This window comes from Stegastes partitus, unplaced genomic scaffold (assembly GCF_000690725.1).
Source record: "Stegastes partitus isolate 25-593 unplaced genomic scaffold, Stegastes_partitus-1.0.2 Scaffold1713, whole genome shotgun sequence".
Lineage (NCBI taxonomy): Eukaryota > Metazoa > Chordata > Actinopteri > Pomacentridae > Stegastes > Stegastes partitus.
In genome coordinates this window covers 33,632-50,086 of record NW_007579444.1, presented here as the reverse complement: position 1 = coordinate 50,086, position 16,455 = coordinate 33,632, and the positions used below count along the sequence as shown (strand labels likewise).

General features: G+C 39.8%; 1 protein-coding gene across 1 annotated transcript in view; it reads left to right on the top strand.

Annotated features, from left to right (window-relative positions):
* Nucleotides 1-16,455, top strand: part of LOC103372209 (ras and Rab interactor 2-like) — a 57,080-nt gene that overhangs the window by 18,926 nt on the left and 21,699 nt on the right. Inside the window, exons 2-5 of the mRNA XM_008301786.1 lie at nucleotides 605-709; nucleotides 7,151-7,251; nucleotides 11,370-11,580; nucleotides 14,188-14,299. Coding sequence (XP_008300008.1) covers nucleotides 650-709; nucleotides 7,151-7,251; nucleotides 11,370-11,580; nucleotides 14,188-14,299 — 484 coding nt within the window. The 5' untranslated portion in view covers nucleotides 605-649. The remainder of the gene's footprint in view (nucleotides 1-604; nucleotides 710-7,150; nucleotides 7,252-11,369; nucleotides 11,581-14,187; nucleotides 14,300-16,455) is intronic.

Genomic DNA, 16,455 nt, shown 5'->3' with positions numbered 1-16,455 from the left:
CTTCGGAGGTGGAACAACCAATCAGATCGTGCTGTGGGTGCGACATTGCTTGAGACAACAAAATGATTGGAGAGAAAGAGAGAGATGGCTGCATTTGATCCCAAAGAGCACATTTACCTTAATTGATAATCAGCCAATGAAAATAACAACACCGATGAACGTAAGAAGCCAAAAGCTGTCCTTAATAATCAGTTGATCCTTACTTTACAGGTTATTATGTTCCTGTAGGGAAAAAAACAGCTTAAGTAGCTGTCCTGGGGCTTTTTTTTAAAAGACCTTGAGATAAAATTGTTAGGGCATGTGGCATTTTTAATTTCCTGGAAACCAATTTTAGTTTCGAAGAGATCATCAGAAACTAGTGTTCTTGTTGTGATGCTGGCAGGGTGTTTTATATTGTGTCTTTTTTCCCCCCTTCTGATACACATCCAGTTTTAGTTTCAAAACAAACAAAAAAAGCAAGAAGAAAAGGAGAATATAGGATTGGGAGACAGAGCTTTTTCAAACCCCTTTAGTCTTCACAAGCCCCCCCTGGAGACTGATCGTCAGGGGTCTTGTGTCTTTTTTTTTTTTTTACACATTTCTAATGTTTTTTTTTCCTTCCCAGGCACTTCAGCAGACAGAGACAGACAGAGAAGACCACAGAGACAACATGTCTACCAGTGTCATCAGTCAACCCTGCAAGCAGGAGAGGAAGGGCAGCTTCTTCAAGGTGCGTTTCACTCGAGTACTTACAATCACTTCTCTCTCCTTGGGATGTTTTTTTTTTTTTTTTACAAACAGAACTGTCATTGTTCTGTTGAGCTGCAGTCAGTGTAGTGTATGTGAAGGTTCAAGGCATGGCTGCAGACACTTCTGGCTCCAGGGAGGGGGATGTGGGTGGGGGGCAGCAAACCTACCAGTTACAGGCTAACTCGTGGGCAAGATTAAAGAGGATGAGGAGAGAGGTGGAGTTGGCCTGGGAATAGCTCTGTGTTTTGTTTTTTTTGTTTTTTCCTGTGGCACTTATCTAGATTGTTTTCTCCTGACTAGATCCTTGCTTGTGTTGTATCTGCTCTCAGATGTAAGTCGCTTTGGATAAATGCGTCTGCTAAATGAAATTGTAGAATTGTAGAAGCTCAGTTCCTCCTGCATTTCTCACCATTTGTTTTTAGGGAAGGACTAGTATAATGCATCAGATTTATCAGACCATGACAAATAGGGAAAATTTTCCCACTATACCAGCTTAAGAAATTCTGAATATGATGCTCAATGATCATATCAACTGTCATTAGAATTTTTTGTATAAGGTTACCAATAAATGAAGCGTGTGTGTGTGTACACAAACTTATACAATAAATAGGGAGATCGATGATATACGTAAGGATAAAAACAGTATCAAGTCAAATTCCCAAAGCTTATAGATATCATACAATGATGAAAACACATTCATTCAACATGTCAACACCTCAGTAATTATGCAACATATGTCTTATTGAACAAACTTTTCCTAAAATGTGACTTACTCCAGATATCACAACTGTCATTAAGATGCTGTTTACAACTGTCATCAACTCTTATCTCAGTGTTTTATTTCTTTATGTTTGCAAGTCAAGGGATCACTTCCAGTTATGGAATTGTAATTACATAAATTATTTTCACTGTTAAATCACAATTATATTTGTAATTTATTATTATTATTTATTTTTTCTTGACTCTTTTGCTTGTTTACTTGTGATAGCAGACTGTCATTCTGTCCGTTCAGGGACAGACCTCTGATCTGTATGTACACACACACACACACACACACTCACATATATACATGTACACACCCACACACATAAACCCAGGTCACAGATTACTGTTTTATTAAAATACACACCCACATGAGGACACATATATGAGTAACACTGCTGAGAAATTGCACTTCTTTTTGTTCCATTTGCTTTCATGGGGTGATGCAACAAAATGTATTCATGATCATTACAAGAATACAAACCAACTTGCTGGGAAAAACCACTAGTTTTTTCAAAATTTCATGATATAAAGTTTTTTTTTTGGCCTTTGTGCCTTTATTTGATAGGTCAGTGAGAGAGAGACAGGAAAGTGGGGGTGAAGAGTGAGGGGAAGACATGTGGGAAAGGGTCATGAGCGGGATTCGAATCCATGACCTCCACATTGGGACTGTAGCCCTGTACATGGGACGCCAGCTCAACCAGGTGAGCTACAGCGGCGCCCATGTCATATTTTTAAAATTATAATATAATACAAAGTAACCTTAGTTCTGATCCTTGCGCTGTATCTAACATCCCTTTACTATACTACCTTATCAGATCAGTGAGTCAGACAGCAGTTATAACCCAATTTTGACAAAGTTTGGATCGCTGTGTTTTGCCTTTGCAGGGCAGCAAAGAACAGATACATTAGATTGCCTAAAACCTGATACCATCGACAAAACTAGAATCAGCTGTCCAATTGCTGTTGCTAATGTAAAAAATATCACAGATATGATAAGCATTGAAGGTAACTCAAGTATATTATCTGTCACAGCAAACATCGTGTTGTCCCACAGCACAGTAGCTGATATCTCTATACCATTTTTTTTATATCTATAGTGCAATGTTAGATGCTAAAATACTTTAAAAAGTTGACACCAGCTATGGATCTTGACACAGCATAAAAAGTGAGTGCAATTAGCCTTTTTCCTGATGTTCATTCTACCCTCTTTGGCAGGTGACCAGTCTTATTGCCAACAATGCGTACTTTGTACATTATGTGTGAAGGATGATCTTGTTAGTTCAAGGTAGTTTTACTGCTTGTAGAAACTGTATGGAGTTTTCAGCAGTCCTACTATATGCCATTTTGTGTCAGCAGTGTCCTTGACAAATGCGAGGTGTGTCAGAAAAGTTCCAGGACTGGTGTCACAAAAGATATATTTCAAACCCAAGCTACAAACTACTAGTTTTCCCCTTCAGACGATCAACCAGCACGGCTACAAAGAGATTCTGCAGCGTTTGTTTCGTTCAGTGCGCAAGAAAAGGCGAGAGTTGTGGCAGAACAAGTCGTGACTGCTTCACCATGACAACCTGCTCACAATGCCCTGAGCATCTGACAGTTCCTGGCTGAGAAGAACATCGCCATGCTGGAGAAACCTCCCTACTCACGCGACCTGGCTCCGTTTGATTTTTTCTCTTCCCCAAGCTCAAGGGGGTCATCAAGGAGACCTGTTTTGAAGACATGGACAACATCAAGATGGCTGTGAAGTTGGAGCTGTGGAGGATCCCAGAAGAATCCTTCCAGGAGTGCATGGTGGCGTGGCAGAGAAGGCTGGGGGAGTGCGTTAGACTCCAGGGGGATTACTTCGAAGGGGAAAACTTGTAGTTTGTAACTTGGATTTGAAATATATCTTTTGTGACTGACACCAGTCCTAAAGTTTTTCTGACATGCCTCGTATATATAATAGTTTTTCAGCTACTGCTCTTGTGTTACTATACTCACAATGTGTGCTTTAGTAAATGATTTTCTCTCTTTAGTCTTCTTTAGTTCCTGTAAATCAAATGCAATTCCAATCCTTGAAATCTAATGCATCTCTGAGTGGATATGTCTGCAGAGAAAGACGTCAAACCAATGTTTCCCGTCCATAATACAAATTGGCATCAGTGGCTTTATTCAGAAAGTGACCCTGTTGCTGGAAGTGCTTAAGGTTGTGAACCTTCTTTTAAAAAGCTCAATGGGTCAAAGCGTGTAATTTCCTCTGAAACAGCTTAGCCACATGTTTCCTCATCCTGTGAAAACTGTGAATGTGAGGTTACCCAACAAGAAACACTGACCAGCTAGACAGATAAATGGGAAATGAAACAAATGACATCAGTGTCACGTTGAAAATGATCAAAAGTCAAAATCCAGGAAAATAATTGCGTATTAAGTAGTGTTCATATGAAACAGTTGTCTGAGATAAACTGTCCTGTTCAATTTTTAGACCAAAACCGCCTTTTTCTAATCTTATTTTATTTTACCTTCATTTTATACCCTGCCCTAATATTCTGTATTGTCTTTTTGCTTTGTTTACCCCCCTTTGTTGAATATACATGCTGCTGTAACAACTGAATTTCCCTCTGTGATTAATAAAGTCAGTCTAAGGTTGAGTCAGGGTCATATCTGTTGTCTTGTGAGTGGTTTTTAGAAAAGCTTACTCAGAACCATTGGAGAAGTTCAAGGTAGTAAATGTAGCAATGCTCGGACAGCTACCACAGGGTGAAGACATGGCCAGCAGTAGATTTTGATATTGTGCAAAAGCATGTGTCATTTGAAATGGAGATCTCTGCTGTTAAGTGCTGCTGGAATTTTTCAAAGTGACCGTAAAATATTTTATATTTTAGCAACATCAATCTTTGAAAAAAAAATCCTGTACTACATCAAGTCTGATGCCGTTGCTGTATTTGCTTTATTTAAAGCTAGAGTGCATTATTTTTCCAATAATATATTAAAATGAAACCCTGCCAGATTCCCCTGCTGGCTACCATTTTCCAAGTGTCACTACTTAATGACTCCACACGGTGGCGTTAATCACATGAATGAGGGAGACTTGAGCGGAAATGAATTGGCCAAAGAAGAGTTTGTACTGGTATAGTGGTGGACAGCAACGCTGCCGTAAGAGCAACCCAGTCTCACGTGAAATGTTCCAGGTTCACAATACAGGTTGATAGACCATAAAATCTGTCCAGATATACACAAAACAAGCATAAAATGTGTATAAGTTTACACACACTAGTTGGTTATGCACTAAAGCACCTTTTTAAAAAAAATTTGCCTTTTATAAAGAAATGTGACGGCACATATGGACATTAGTGGTAAGTTGCAGTCAGTGGGTTTGTACAAGAGGCCTATGGCAAGACTATAGGCAGTTTTTGTTATGTGGTTCATCCAAATTTGTGTCAAATCCAGTGACACCAAATTGCAGTTAATAAATAAATAAATGCTGACCTTAACCTTTTTACAGGCATTTTGTATTTATCAGTTACAGATATTGTGATGTATCTTTGTTATCGTAGTATTGCATAATCGTGATAGTATCGGTATCATGAGCCATGTATCGCATATCGTATCGTATCGTATCGTATCATATCGTATCGTGAGGTACCCTGTGATTCCCACCCCTAGTCATTACTGCACTGGTTCACCAGTAGTGAGGTTTTAAATTAACAAGTAGGGATTGGTTTGTCAGACTTGCCAGACTTGAAGAAGAGGGCAACCATAGTGACAGTAGGCTACAGCAACTCGGAGTATGGTGAAGACTTTGGAAGAAGCATCCAAAGAAAGGTTTCTGATGCTCCAGACCAAAAAGAAAAGGAAGAATTACAATCTAAAAGGGTCTGCAGAGTTTTTTTAGATCATTCAGTCACACAACAAAAAGTTAGTTTCTTACCTTTTCGGTCATCTAAAGGAGCACATACTTGTGAAATCATGTGTTAGACATTATGCAACACAGGAGTCCAGATAGAACTTTCTAGCATTCCAGTGTCTAAGTCTATGTAATTAACTGAACAGCTTACAAAACAAAATTGACTGCCAGTACTCTTACAAGAATATTGTTTAGTAGTTTCAAGAGAAGATGCATTTAAGGATGTTGAACTACTGAGGCTGCACACAGTGAGATTATGGAATTGGCATGCTACTCTTCCCTTGGGTTTTTAACTCAACATTTCACTGCGGTCAACATGCTGGTAAAAAGCACTGTTTCTGGTTTGTCCTCTTTAAAGATCTGGTGAAATTTGCTAGATCATTTGAAGCATTTGAGATGGAAAACCTCCATACTTTTATTACCTAAATCCAGAATTTTTGTGCATTGTCTGATCAAACCAATTGTAAAGATTTGGTTTCAAATTAATCTAATCCAAAAAAACGCTTTTTTGACGCTTGTCCTGGATGATACAGTCAAAAAGCTTCGCGTGAAATATCGTAGCCTATTAATCAAGTAACGTAGCAAAATATTTTATTAAGATGGTGAAAAACACACACAAAGAAATACATTTACACACAAAGGCAGAAATAAATAAGCCAAAAGAAATTACCTTACCTTAATACAGTTTCAATCAAGAAAGCATGTGAAATCTGAGGGTGAACAGAAGCTGAACATTGCACTGAGGTTAAGGTTCAAAATGGTTGGAACCGGCCTATGCACGCCCTCGATGTCAAATTTGTCAGCTCTCAAAGCAGGCCGCTGGGAGTGCTTCGCTCAGGTGGAAGTAGTGGGAGATATAGGGCAGTGGGTATTTTTAATCTGTTGCATGGGCAACCGCCAGTCCCTGCTGGCTGCAGCCTCCATCTGGGGAGGTCTCCATCTGCAGATTGAGGCAACAATAGGCCTAGGTGGCAGTGGCCTAACATGCCTTGGGAGAACTGCATGGAAGTCAAGGGAAGAGTCACAGAGGGGGAAGGGGGATCCAGTATCAGGGGATATGTCTGGCTGTTTATAGGCTTTTGTGATGTGCTTCCATTGTGATTTGCAGCTGATGAATTTCAGTAAAACTATTGAAAATTCAGTCAAACTGTTTTCTTATTGTCTTGATAATTTATCTATCACCAGTACATCTCGCAATTGTTTTATCAGTTTTCCTGAAGATTTGAACACTAAACAGGCTAACTTCTGTGTCACCTGTGATTTCTGACGGTGGCCATCCCAGTCAGACTGTTTTGTACATAAAGGTTTACTCACAGACATGCTTTTATGAATTGTTTCCTCTGTAATAATTTTGGTTAGTCAATGGGAAGTAGTGTCAGTAGGAAGTGGTTAGGCCGGGGGTAGATTGTCTCACATGCGCACATGTTTGTACTTGTACTTCTCTTTGCAAGAACTCTGACAAAATGCATTCCCTTAACAATATAATGCTTATCCTCAACCCTTATCCTTACTACACTGTTCATATGATTCCAACATAATCCCAAAACCAAGTCTGAATCCTCAAGCAGCCTTTAAAAGGTCAAAAATTCTTCATTTTTCAACATTTCCCCCCTTTATAGGCCACGCTCAAATTGATTCTTTCAAAAGTAGTTCATACCACATTAAAGACAATATAAACACCTTCCACAGATAAACATATTTGTCTGTTAAAACTGACCTGTGCTCTGTTATTTTTCTTAAATACAATACGTCATTGTGTTTGTGTCTTTCTAGCTGATTGACTCGTTTGCCTGGGAACTTGGCACTCTGAAGAAGGAGATGGGGAAAAAGATTGAGTCTGCTGACGGAGACCAAAAGACAGATACACTCCTCGGGTGAGGTCATACTGTGTCTGTATGTTAGACAGTTTCTGGTTGTGATAGTGTGTGTGCTTTCGTGTGCATGTACATACTTTTCTATCCTCCATCCATTATTGACGTTTGGTCTTGTGTGAGCTTTAATCTTATGCAGTTCTCTGTGGCTACCAGCAGAGAGCACTGTTGACAGACCTTAAATACTGCAGCTGGTTAAAATGTGATAAACAGATCATGGCACAAAGCTGTCATCGAGCCCTGTCAAGAATCAGAAGAAAGCATGACATCAGACAAGTGGTTAGAAAACTCTTGTTTCCCACTCGTCTTTGAAGCTAGATGTATATACTGTAGAAAAACTTGATCTTCATGCAATCTGACACTGCAAGGTAATAATGATAGACATGATGTTGATGTGCATAATTTCAAGTTGAATACCTTAGCTGGAATGTTGAGTGGGAACATCTGATGATTAGTTCCTTTTCTCTAAGACACAGTTTATGTAGAATTCGGAAAGTACCTAGTAGGTGTTGAGGAAGTGTGAAAAATGTTGGCGGGCAGCGTGACGTAGACTGGCATGAATTCCTGTTTGTCAGTCTGTTTCAGAATTATGAATGTTGAACTCAACAAATTACTCTAGGCTCATTAGATTTTTTATTTATTTTTTTTTTAACATTCATGTTTGCCTCTTGACTCATTATCACATTAGTGCTGCCTACACATGTGAAAGCTAGTGTTACCGTTGTGTGTGGGCAAGTCCATGCATGTTGAAAAGGTGGAAGAATTCTAACTGTTACTAGAATAACTAAGTACACTTGTGAGGGTACTTTAAAAAGTTCTTGGCCTCAACAGAAAATGTCACAGGAGAAAGATTATTCTTGCATTACTCTTCACCTTCCAACGGTGGTCAAGCTTCGCTATCCCTTGGTGTAAGATGGTCAATAGGGTTTCTGCAGAATTCAGAAAGTACCTACTCGGTGTTGATGAAGTGTGAAAAAAGCTAGCTGCCAGTGTGAGGTAGACTGGCATAAATTCCATTTCATTAATCTAGTTCAGAATTATGAATGTTAAACTCACTGAATTAACCTGCAGATACTCCTCAACAGCACGGATCATTTTATCAACACTCTGAAAATGGCAACCACATAAGGGGGTGAGTAAGGTTCATGGGGCAACAGTTCAAAGCCACATTTAGCTGCTTCTGCCACCTGTACAGTGTGGATGATGCATTGTCCTGGAGCAGCAGCCCACCAGCTTGAAGCTTTCCTTTCCTTGCAGTGGAATGACCACTAACATCTGAGTTTTTGTGGACAGTGATATAAGGCTTTGTGGTACGGTTATGCCTCAAAATGTGAGTTAAACTCCTTCTTTCCGAAAAAGGCCCAGAAGTGTCCTTGTATTTGCATTTATACCAGGTCACTTTTGACTCAAATTAGCATTACCAACTGAACAAAGCCTGCAATGGCCAAAGTAGTCCGACAGCCAGATTTACTCCATATTATCTGAGGGTACATAATTTGATTAATCAACAATTTGTGCAACAGTTTTTAACACTGAAGTACAATGTCATTTAAGTTTGACCCACCATTCTCCTTCTGTCTTTTTATCAAATTATTTTACATTTTTTGAAAACCTTTTGAAAAAGATGTACTTTTCCATAATAGCAGGATTGCCTGCAACCACCAAATTATTTTCACTATGAATAAAAAGTGATAAAGTGTATGAATTGTCAGTAAGTAGTGAAAACTTTCCTAATATGACAACAGTCAAAACTTTGAGTTTACTCTCATAAAACTGTAGACCCATCAGATCTTCACATTGGAGATTGTAAATTTGGGACATTTCTGTTTGAAATTGATGATTAATCACTCACCGAATTGTTGACAATTACTTTCCTGTTAGCTGAATAATAATTAATCAACCTGTCATTGCACCTCTAAAACGCTGGCTCTTACTTTGGGTGCCTGAGGAAATAATGAAACTGACAGATTGAGTGGGGGTCAACAGGAGAAAGGAAACGTTTGGCTCCTTAGGAGAATGATCTAGCAGTGGTTCTGTTCTACTGCAGTTCAAAGGGAAATAATTAGACTTCTGCATGTATCTGGCAGCTGCAGTTGGCAGTTTCAGTAGGAATGACAGCATTTTACGTGAAAAACATGTAATGAGCTTATTAGATATGATGTATGTTTATAGAGCTACCAACAGGCATTCAGAAACCTCCCACAATGGTACTTATCATAACTCTCAGCTGTAAACAAGAGGTGTAGCTCTCATTTTGTGGCATAACTGTATACTGTAAAGCCTCAGATCACTATCCACACAAATTCAAATGTTTGAAGCATTTAAAGAAAGAAGGAGAGGGAAGCTTCAAGCTGCCGTGCTGTTCCTCCAGTGCAACACGGCCTGAAGGGAACTATACAACCTGTTGCCCCATGCACCTTACTCACCCAACCTGGCATTGGCTGACTTCCATTTTTTGTGCTTTTTTTTTCATTTTCTGGTGAGTATACAACAGATCTAATCCTGCACAGTGGTCTTGTAAAGTATGAGAAACACATATGTCCCGTCTACAGGTTGTACAAATTGAAACGTTCCAAAAGTATATATGTTGGATACCTGTGAAATGCTGCTTACAAATGAATGAAACCCATCATTAAGTTTGAGTTTCATCATTGTATGTGCAGGAATGCTTGGGCTGGATTTCAAAATTTATTAGGAACTTACTCACTTTCTCCAGACTTTCCAGTTTGTCCTGCTGTCTCTGTATGTTCCTGCAGTTCTGCTATTTGTCCTTCAAGTTAAAACACTATGAACTTGAGCAGACATGTCTTTGCACCACCTTGCATCACCTACCCACAGCCATTTGCTTCCTCTCGTGTCTTTCTATTGAGTTGTATACCTCACCTCAGTCTGAAAACACCTTTATAACTTGTACGATACAAAACTCAGACAGGAAAATATTGCTGGGGCAGCAGAGCTAAATCTAGCATTTCTGAAAGGGTGACTCACGGCAGAACACATGATAATTACTGAGTGGATTGTCAAAATGATTTGGGCAAGTTTGCTGATTTAAAGAAACTGAGCCAACTGTGGTTCCGATATTTTATGTACGTGTGTGCTGATGCAGCAGTTTCTTCCCTGATCTAGTCATAGCCTGTCATCCTCCTAACTTTCATTTTTAAATATGTTTGATTTTAACAGCTACCGTCAAGACAGTTGGCATCACTTGTGCTAATGACAAACTGCACTGTGCTATAAAAGTTGGAAACTGCTTATTATTTTGTTTTATGTGGTTTTAGTGCAGAGCCACAGCTCACCTCATGTTTACCTTCCTGTGAAGCACATCTTCAGCTTCCCTTTTCTTGTATTTATTCCCTTTTCTGCACAAATTACAGGGTAAATGAGCGACATAAACTCTTCTCGGTGAATGCCCATTCATCTTTGGGTACAAGAACAAGAGAGAATGTCTCTGTACTTACATACATTCATGTGTTCTATTGTGGCTTCCAAGAGTCTTTTTGTGAAAATAGAAACGTGTGGTAGATTTAATCTTTGTATTTTCCAATAACTATAAAGTCTGCCTCAAACAATTAAAACACTGTTTTTCCCACATTTCCCCTTGCTCTCATTTTGCCCAAATGTTTTATTTATTTATTTGTTTTTTTGATAAACCGGAATATTCCCGGCACAGTTGGTAGCACTGTTGCCTCGCAGCAAGAAGGTTGCCAGTTCGCGTCCCGGTGGGGGCACCGGAATCTTTCTGCGTGTGCAGTGTGGGTTCTCTCCGGGTTCTCCGGCTTCCTCCCACACAGTCCAAAAACATGTTGAGGTTAATTGGTGATTCTAAATTGTCCGTAGGTGTGAATGTGAGTGTGCTTGGTTGTCTGTCTCTAAGTGTAGCCCTGTGATAGACTGGCGACCTGTCCAGGGTGTCCCCTGCCTTCACCCTGAGTCAGCTGGGATAGACTCCAGCTCACCCTTGCGACCCTAATGAGGATTAAGCGGTGTATAGATAATGGATGGATGGAATATTCCCATCACATCGGACGTACTCTGAAATCGGAAGAGCATTTGTATTTGTTGCAACATTCAGTATTAACATTATGAACTACATAATTCTCACACTGCCTTTTCATTTTCAGGCTGGGTGAAGAAGTTGGAGGTCTCTTCCTACAGGCTTCACCCTGTGCTGGGGTCGGGTCAGGACTGGCTGGAGCAAGAGACTCAGGCTACGACTCCCTCCACCGGCGGCTCAGCGTTCTGGACAGGCTGGTCCATACGCATGCTGTGTGGCTCCAGTTGGGCCTCAGCCACCAGGATGCCACACATATCCTGCAGAACCAGCCCGCAGGAGTGAGTAAACAATGGAGCATCTATCTCAAATTAGCTATTTTCTTTTTTGCATAAATATTACACATAATCCATTGAACTCAATATGTTTCTGTTTACCTGAAAGTCTCAAACAGCTTTGTAAACAGGATTTCATTTGACTCAGATTTCAGTATAATTCAGTTTTATTATATAGCAGCACTTTACAACATAAGCCATCTCAGGGACTTTCACATAGTACAGTGAAAATCTTATAATATTTTGACTTAGAGAGAAACACAACCATTTCCTATAAGCAACACTAGGTGAAAGTGGGAAGTGAAGAACCTCTGATGGCCAGATCCTTAACAGGCAGCATTAATATGAATGATTTTGAAAGCGAAGATGGACAGAGTACTGACATCAGAGTGGGAGTTTACAATCACTGACACAGGACTGTGTCATCACAGTAGACTGGAAGTATTACGGCCTCAATCCTATTCTGGTTTCGCTTTGCCTTCCAGGATTTGACATTCTGAAAACACTAAAGCAGAAATAATTTAAGCTTTTCACATTTTTGCCAGAATGCTTTACTCATACTTAGAAATCTGCTTTCATAATCAGTTTTTTTCTTTTCTGAAAAGGAGTAATTCAGTTAATAAGTACAGCGTGCCTATAAAAACACAACATTCAAAACACATTTTCCTGGTAAATGAAGGCCTGTGTTCTGTGGTGAACATTCAGAAATCAAGCAAATGTACCACTGCACCTACCTTCCTAGTGATCTCATAAATCTGATATGTTGTCTGTTTTTTACAGATAGTAATAAATACACAGTGCATCACTACAAATACATGCAGTGCTGTGAAAAAGTGTTCCCAAATCATCCAGACAGAGATAGCTCACAAACCACATAATGCAGTTTTTACATGATGATTTATTGTAAACCTATATAACTCCTGTGAAAAAGTAATTGCCCCCGTAAGCCTAAGAACCAGTTGGGCCACCCTTGGCAGCCAACAGCTGCAGTTAAACATTTGCGATAGCTTGAGATCAGTCTTTACATGGCCATGGAGGTTGTCAGCTCACTCTTCTCTGCAGAATAGTTTTATTTCAGCCACATTGGGTGGTTTTTAAGCATGAACTGCACTTTTAAAGTCTTGTACATCATCTCAATTTAAGTCCGGACTTTGCCACTCCAAAACCTTAGTTTTGTTCTTTTTGAGCCATTCAGAGGTAAACTTGCTGTGTGCTTTGGGTCATTGTCGTGCTGTGCTTGAGCTTTAGGTCATGAATTGATTGGCGGATATTCTCCAGGAGGATTTTCTGATGGAGAGCAGAATTCATGGCTCCATCAGTTATGACAAGTTGTCCAGGTCTAGTGGAAGCAAAGCGGCCCCAAACCATCCACTAGCACCACCATGTTTCACTGCTGGCATGATGTCCTTCTTGTGGAATGCAGTATTAGCTTTATGCCGGATCTAGTGGGATCTATGTCCTCCAAAAAGTTCCACCTTTGACTCGTCAGTCCACAGGATGTTATTCCAAAAGTCTTGGTGCTCATCCAGATATTTTATTTGCAAATGCCAGACGAACCTTCATGGTCTTTCTGGTCAGGAGTGGTTTGCATGTTGCAATTCTTCCATGGATTCCATTCTTGCCCAGTGTCTTCGTTATTGTGGAATCATGTAATTGACTTTTACGGAGGCCAGTGAGGCCTGCAGATCTCTTGATGTTCGTCTGGGTTCTTTTGCGATCTCCTGGATGAGATGTTGGCATGCTCTTGGAGAAATGTTGGTAGGCTGGCCACTCCTGGGAAGGTTCACCACCGTTTCATGTTTTCTGCATTTGTCGATGATGGCGCTAACTGTGGTTCGCTGGACTCCCAGAGCCTTAGCAATGGCCTTGTAACCCTTTCCAGACTTTTAAATGTTGAATGTTAAATGATAAATGACTTTGTTTCACATTCTTGAATCTTGAATCTCTTCAGGACGCCGCATCATGTGCTGCTTTTTGAGACCCTTTAACTACTTCACAATGTGTGACAGGTTCTATTTAAGGGATATTTAGATTCAGTAAGCCTGACAGTGATCATACGTGAGTGTGGCTGGTGAAATTGAACCCAAATACCAAATGAATTTGGTCATTTGGTAGATTGGTAGTTAAAGTTACTCTTTCACATAAGGAACAGTGGCTGGACAGATTTTTTTCCTTCAATAAATGAAATCACATTTAAAAACTGCATTTTGTGTTTTCTTGGGTTATCTTTCTCTTATATTAAAATTAGTTTAAGTCTGACAAATATGCAAAAATAGAAGTTGTCTGTAGGAGGGAACGTACTTTTTCACAGCACTGTATACAGTTGTGAACTAAAGTTGACATACACTTGTAAGGGGATGCATGTGTTTCAATGATTCCATTATAGAAAACCATGTTACAGGACTCATTGGAAACTCAAGACTAAGATAAACGAGTGTGTGTAAACTTTTGTTCACAACTGTACATTGGTACAGTGGAGATGTTGACATTCTTTGCTGTATTGTTGATTTTTTTAATGAAAAACATTTGAGCCTGCAGAGCTCAATAAAGAATGGTGTCTGCAAACACTGAAGTAAATGTTTTGATGGGATGTTTCCTCCCCCTGACTTGCAGACATTCGTGGTGAGGAAGTCAACCAGCCTGCAGAAAAAAGTCCTCTCTATACGTATGGACAAAGACTCCACAGTTTCCGTCAAGGATTTCCCTGTTAAGGAGAGCCAGTACAGTAAGTGTCTCGGAACTCCTCCTTCATATGTTTCTGTTTTGTTTTTTTACCCTTTGAAACATGACATTGAAATGTAATGCAACTGTATAGATACAAAGCCTGACTTATCCCTCCTCACAGTGGAATTGAGTCGTATCGGTTTTATATGAATTAAAAGGCAAACCTAATAAATACATACATGATGCAGTGATATGTTCACTGCAGTCCAGCTGCTGGAACCAGCTGGTCAGCCAGAACATGTCCACGTACGAAGTACTGTCTCACAAACTTTATCTGTCTAGAATATTTTTAGTGCTTACTGCCACTGCAAAATGCATTTATAGTCATATATAGATACATCGACTTGAGCCTTTGAAAGCTAGCTGAATCACCAAATGACAATTGAGAAGCATTTTCTCACCTTGAGGCTGCAGTGTTTATCAATCGACTGCAACAATTACCAGAGCTAGCCAAGATTGAAAACTTTTAATCCTCAAGCTTTTATTATACTCAAGTGCTACACACACACACAGCTGCAGACATGAATGCATAGTTGTTGCTATTATACAACTTTTTGGTTCACGGAAGGCCTCTTGCACAGTCAGTCCTATGTATGTATTACAAGCATTTGCACTATTGCCCTTGTAACACAGTGGCTCACACACACAAATTCCAGGTTGCACGTCTGCAGACAGGTCTACGCAGGCACTCGTAGACTTTCAAACCTTACGAACTCTTGTGTGACACAAATTTCATCATCTTCCGAAAACTATGAGGATCTGTACAGACCCTGGGATGTCCATCTGCAGCCCCAAATGTGAGACCGTGGGGACTGTACGCACTGCAAACGTGTGTGCACATGTGCCAGGAAAACAAATGGTGTTTTAAAAAAAGTGCCTGTTACGAGGGGAGATTGTAAGAGCACTGAGAAGTTACTAAATAGTCAGTTTATATCAGCAGTAACGTAGAACAGCCCTGAAAGCAGTCAGTAAATAAGCTTTATGTTTTAAAAACAGAACCTAGGAATGAAAACTCCAGACCGGACAGATTCAGGTAGAAACTATAAAAGCATTGTCACTGCTGTGAGGCAGTCATCAGGGTTTGGTTTGGCAAAGGCCGGCTAAAGCAGACCAGATTACGACAAAGGTTGAAGGTCTTTTTTCAGTGTGTATCAGAGGCGTCAGTATACTACTTTTTAGGTCACTTCTTCCTTTTCACTTTAATTGAGTGTGTCATGAATTCTACAGTTCTTGTCCTCTTTGCTCTGTTCTATTTTCAGGTACATAAAATCTGGGATTTTCCCAACACTTTCACCTTACGCCTTGGCTCTCATTACTCTGAATACCTTCTGTCTTCTTCTTGTACCTGTGTGCTAACTTCGTTTCTGTCTGTCAGCACTAGACTGGAATTTCCAAATGCTTACCTAGAGAGAGGAAAGGGTTTTTTTTTGTTTTGGGGTCTGGGCGCTTGCTCTTCTTTTTTTTTTTTTTTTTTTTTACCTTTTTGCTGACTGCCGGTAAAAGGTGTAGACTGAAAATTCAATGGCATCTTTTCACCTGTGAACAAGGAACAAAGGCAACACATACAGAGGTCAATTCACAGAGAGAGAGAAAATCTGTCCCCCACAGAGCATTGACATTGTAATAATTCAGCGAGTTTTCAGCACTTTTTATCGTACAGACAACCATGTAAATGCAAGACCTGACTGCTGTTGTTAAGGATGCCCCCTTTATTACAGTTAGATTTCTGGAGGCCCTGAATTACTTGTAACTTTAAACCTTAAGTATTCAGAAGTGTACATATAAATTCTTCCATATTGGAAATCTGCTGGATGAGCCTTAGTTTGATTTTCAGGTGAAGCTATGTAGGAGGAGAATATAAGCTTTATGGTTTTTTTTTTCATTTGTTTCAGTAATTGTTTTCTTTGGATGGGTATTGATTTAACCTTATCTGAATTTGAGGTTGCAGTCATAAACACAAGTTTGCATAAACTTGTCAAGAACATGTATGTCATTGCAGCCTTGAGTTTCCAATGACTCCTGTAACTCTATGAGAGAATCATTAAATCCCATGAGCCAGTTTTGGTGATGTATAGAGCTGTGTTAATCCAGCATTCTTACCTGCATGGCCTCCTAACTTGTCATCAGCGATTACAGCTGACTCCTCTGAGCCAAATT